At 39.3% G+C, this 4,150-nt stretch overlaps 1 protein-coding gene across 3 annotated transcripts in view; it reads left to right on the top strand.

The window, feature by feature from the left end:
- The window catches only part of ADAM22 (ADAM metallopeptidase domain 22), a 255,911-nt gene that overhangs the window by 32,091 nt on the left and 219,670 nt on the right, over nt 1-4,150 (top strand). For all 3 annotated transcript variants that reach the window (XM_003782646.3, XM_003782645.3, XM_003782647.3), the window contains exon 3: nt 3,882-3,958. In XM_003782646.3, coding sequence (XP_003782694.1) covers nt 3,882-3,958 — 77 coding nt within the window. The remainder of the gene's footprint in view (nt 1-3,881; nt 3,959-4,150) is intronic.

The following is a 4,150-nucleotide window of genomic DNA, read 5'->3' on the forward strand; positions in this document are numbered from 1 at the left end:
GGGCTGGGGATTCGAACCCGCCACCTTAGGTGTATGTGGCTGGCGCCTTAGCCGGTTGAGCTATAGGCGCCGAGCCTGGGGCCATTATTCTGTATACCATAGATCCCTTCTAGTCATTAAGGTTGTCACCTGGATGTCCCCTCCTCAAAGAGGCCTTCCAGGACTACTTTAGACCCTCATCTTCTCTGGTTATTTATTTAAGACAGAATCTTACTGTGTTCCCCCTGGCTAGAGTGCCATGATGTCATAGCTCATAGCAATCACAAACTCTTGTGCTCAAGTGATCCTCTTGCCTCAGCGTCCAGAATAGCCAGGACTACAGGTGTGTGCCACCATGCCTGGCCAGTTATCCAATTTTTGGTAGAAGTGGGGTCTCACTTTTGCTCAGGCTGGTCTTGAACTCCTGAGTTCAAGCAATCCACCCATCTCGGCCTCCCAGAGTGCTAGGGTTATAGGAGTGAGTCACCACACCTGGCCTTCTCTGGTCATTCTTGACAACATTTTTCTGTTTTATTAAATCTGCAAATAGTATATCTGTTTTCTGAATCTGTTCTACCTGTTTTCCTTTAATTGTTCATTGTATGTTTCCCTCTACTAGAAGATAAACTCCACTGGAGCAGAAACATGGTCAGTCTTCTTCACGACTTTGTCCCCTGCATCTAAATAGTTTCTAGCCCTTAGTAGACTGTCTAAGAAGTTAGTTCATTGAAACATTCTGTATACAGTCTAAGGAAGCATGCCTTACATTAAAACTTTATTAACATACTCTTCCTGTTGCCATCAATAATGCAGATGTTTTTCTAGGTAGTAGTTAAGCATGTTGTCAGTGGATTTTCTTTTGAATTTAAGTATATGGGTTTCTTCTTGGGACATGGATTTATTTTATCAATAAAATAAAGTACCAGATGGAACGTGGAGCTGTAGGAAAAAGAAAATATGCATGTATACAAATTGAAATTAATGCAAACAATAAGTACCTTGCCAGAAAAGAATGTTAGTATTACCTTGATCCAAGCTGTAATCATGACACCAAGATAAGTAGCATCTGGTCTCTACCCTATTCACCACAGATTTGCAACATTAATATTTTTCTTTCAAAAGAGACTAAGATAAGAGCTATCTCAAGTTGTACAAGTGCCTAGGAAGAATGGAGGAAGAGAGGTTCATTTTAACTGAGACATCAATTCTGGTAAGCAGAACTTTCCTAGGGTTGTTTCCAAAACATAATCGTTAGCACTTCAGGAAATTCAAAGAGCTTTTAGATAGAATTAATAATGTTACCCATTGACATGGCATTAAGAGCAACCTTGATGGAAAGAGTGCATTTCTATAAGCTGGTTAATTTATAGCTTTTACATTGTTCATTCGTGCATCCAGGTGATTGATAAAACAACCCTCAAATGAATCTTTCATTCAGATGATACTAATTGAGTACCTGATGCTGGTCAGCAGTGAGGCCCTGATATGATTCTGACCTGTAGTGAGGAGGGGGAGAGGAGGCCTTTGGAAGATGTTGGGAAGACTTCATATAACCGCAATGTTATGTACAGGATTGTGGCTCCCTACTCCCCAAACTCCTGTGTGAAAGGTCTAATCCTCAGTGTGACTATAACTGAAGCTGGGACCTGTAAGAAGTAATTAAGGTTAAACAAGGTCATAAGGGTGGGGCCCTGATCCATTTTGACTGGTGATCTCATCAGAAGAGGAAGAGACAGCAGGCATGTGCACACACAGAGAGAAGTCGGCCTGAAGACAGAATGAGAAAACAACCATCTGCAAGCCAGGGATAGAGGCTTTAGGAAAAGCCAAATCTACCAGCATCTTGATCTTGGACTTCTGGTCTCCATAACAGTGAGAAAATGAACTTCTGTTGGTATTTTCTTTTTATGGCAGCCCTATCAGACTGTAAGAGGAACTTGATCCAAATCTTGGATGGGTGGTATCATTTCTGGGAGAAACCCTTTTGATGAAGTATCTGATTCAGAAAAGGGCTCAACTTAATGAAAGGCACAGAAAAAGTTAGAATCAACACAGCTTTTGAATTGAAGAGTAGAAAAGAGAACTGAGTGTGGATGGGGTGCAGGTGGGTGCTTGGAAACATATGCACCATTGTGCCTGGGGAGGGAAAGGTGATTATGGAGGCTCTTGACCTCCAAGGAGAAGGGGGTTTACATTTGATGCAGTGGAAAATCTGAGGCTTATATTTGGGGCTTTCATAAGGAGTCAGCTTTAGAAATATCAGGGGGGCCAGGCACAATGGCTCACACCTGTAATCCTAGCACTGAGGATTAGTGGGAGACCAAGGCAGGTGGATTGCTTGAGCTAAGGAGTTCAAGAGCAGCCTGAACAAGAGTAAGACCCATCTCTACTAAGACAGAAAAACTAGCCAGGTTTTGTGAAGGGCACCTGTAGTTCCAGCTACTTGGGAGGCCGAGCCCAAGAGATTGAGGTTGCTGTGAGCTATGATGATGACATGGCCTTCTACCCAGGGTGACAGAGTGAAACTGTATTTCAAAAAAGAAAAAAATTAAACAAAGAAAGGTCAAGGGAATATAGTTTGTGGCCCAGATGTGGCTCTAAAAACTATCATTAAAAAGGGAAACAAAGAACAAAGTTTAGTCAGGTCCTGAGTGCTAATTGGGAATAGTTGGGAATTATGGTCAAATTATTAATGAGGCTGAGAGGTATCTGGAGTTGTGTTCTCCATCTTTCAAGTTTTATGAAGATTGGAATATATTAGCAACTGAGGTATAGCATTCTCCCACCCCAACTTCTCTCAAAGATTTTAAAACAGAAGAATTATCCTTTTTTTTCTCTAAAGCATTATTGTTGTTAATTAAACTCTCTCCTATTACCCATAGTTTACTGTTTGTGAAATCTCAGGCATGGCTGAGGAGCCCTTTTTGCCCCACTGGATCCTACAATGTCCCTTCCGTGATGAGCTGATTCTCAGGGACAGCAGTATCACTGGCCTTGTCACATACTTTGTGCAATTGCTCAGATGTTTTTTGTATCTAAAAGAATATCTGTTATTTTTTCTTATTGTAGGAATTATACATGTTTATTCTAAAAATTTGGATAATGTAGAAACATATACAAAACATTCCAATAATTCTTAGTCCTGTTTAGATGTAACTATTTTCACTGTATTAGGAGTCAAACAGAGAGGCACCTTTGCTTCCTCCTTTCTTTTTAATCTACATGATTATTCAATATGCTAGTATTATTGTTATTGGTAACAGTACAGTTTTTAGAGTCCCTTGGGATTGTCTCTGGGAGTTCGTAAAATGGCCTAGGAAACAATGATTTTTCTCTTCATCCAAGAAAATTTGGATAAGTGATATTTGCAATAGATGTGCAGAGGTTCAATTTTGCTTTTGGAAGATGTGGAAATGAAATTAGGTTTGGTAAATTAGAACTGAAATAGTATTTTTATGGTATATATTTGAGATACAATGAAAAAGGTTTGTTTTCTTGAAGATTTAGACATCTTCCTTGTAAACAGACTATATTCACCATGTTATTTTACGCTTGAATTGAGCATATTTTACTTTTTTCTTTTTGTATATCCAAAGCTTAACTTTTAAAGAGGATAGTTACTTAATATAGAATAAGATGGATGAAATATAGTCTTGTTTAACTACTTGAGATAAACCAGAAAATTAAGGCATTTGTCATCCTTGATTGGGTGGTAATTTACTTCAGATTGGTGAATGTTGGACTTCTAAGAAGTTACAAATTTTACTTTAATACGTTGTCACTTATTGTCCATGTTGAAATGGCTTTCATATGATAAATCTTCTTAGAGTAATCATAAGAAATAATTCCTGCCTGATTGCTATGGCTGAGTAAAATGTACCATTTTTTTTTCAATGTTGCAGTTGACTCACGTTGACCAGGCAAGCTTCCAGGTTGATGCCTTTGGAACTTCATTTGTTCTTGATGTCATGCTGAACCAGTAAGTGTTTGTCAGATACACCCTTAATTGACTTGCTCATTCTTCTGTAAAGTTTTTTTCTTACTATGTCTTACTTCATCTTCCTATCCTACTTCAGTACTTACATTTAAAACTATATCTATTGGCTCGGCGCCTGTGGCTCAAGCGGCTAAGGCGCCAGCCACATACACCTAAGGTGGCGGGTTCGAATCC

This window comes from Otolemur garnettii, unplaced genomic scaffold (assembly GCF_000181295.1).
Source record: "Otolemur garnettii isolate 467f Iridium unplaced genomic scaffold, OtoGar3 scaffold00005, whole genome shotgun sequence".
NCBI classification, from domain to species: Eukaryota; Metazoa; Chordata; class Mammalia; order Primates; family Galagidae; genus Otolemur; species Otolemur garnettii.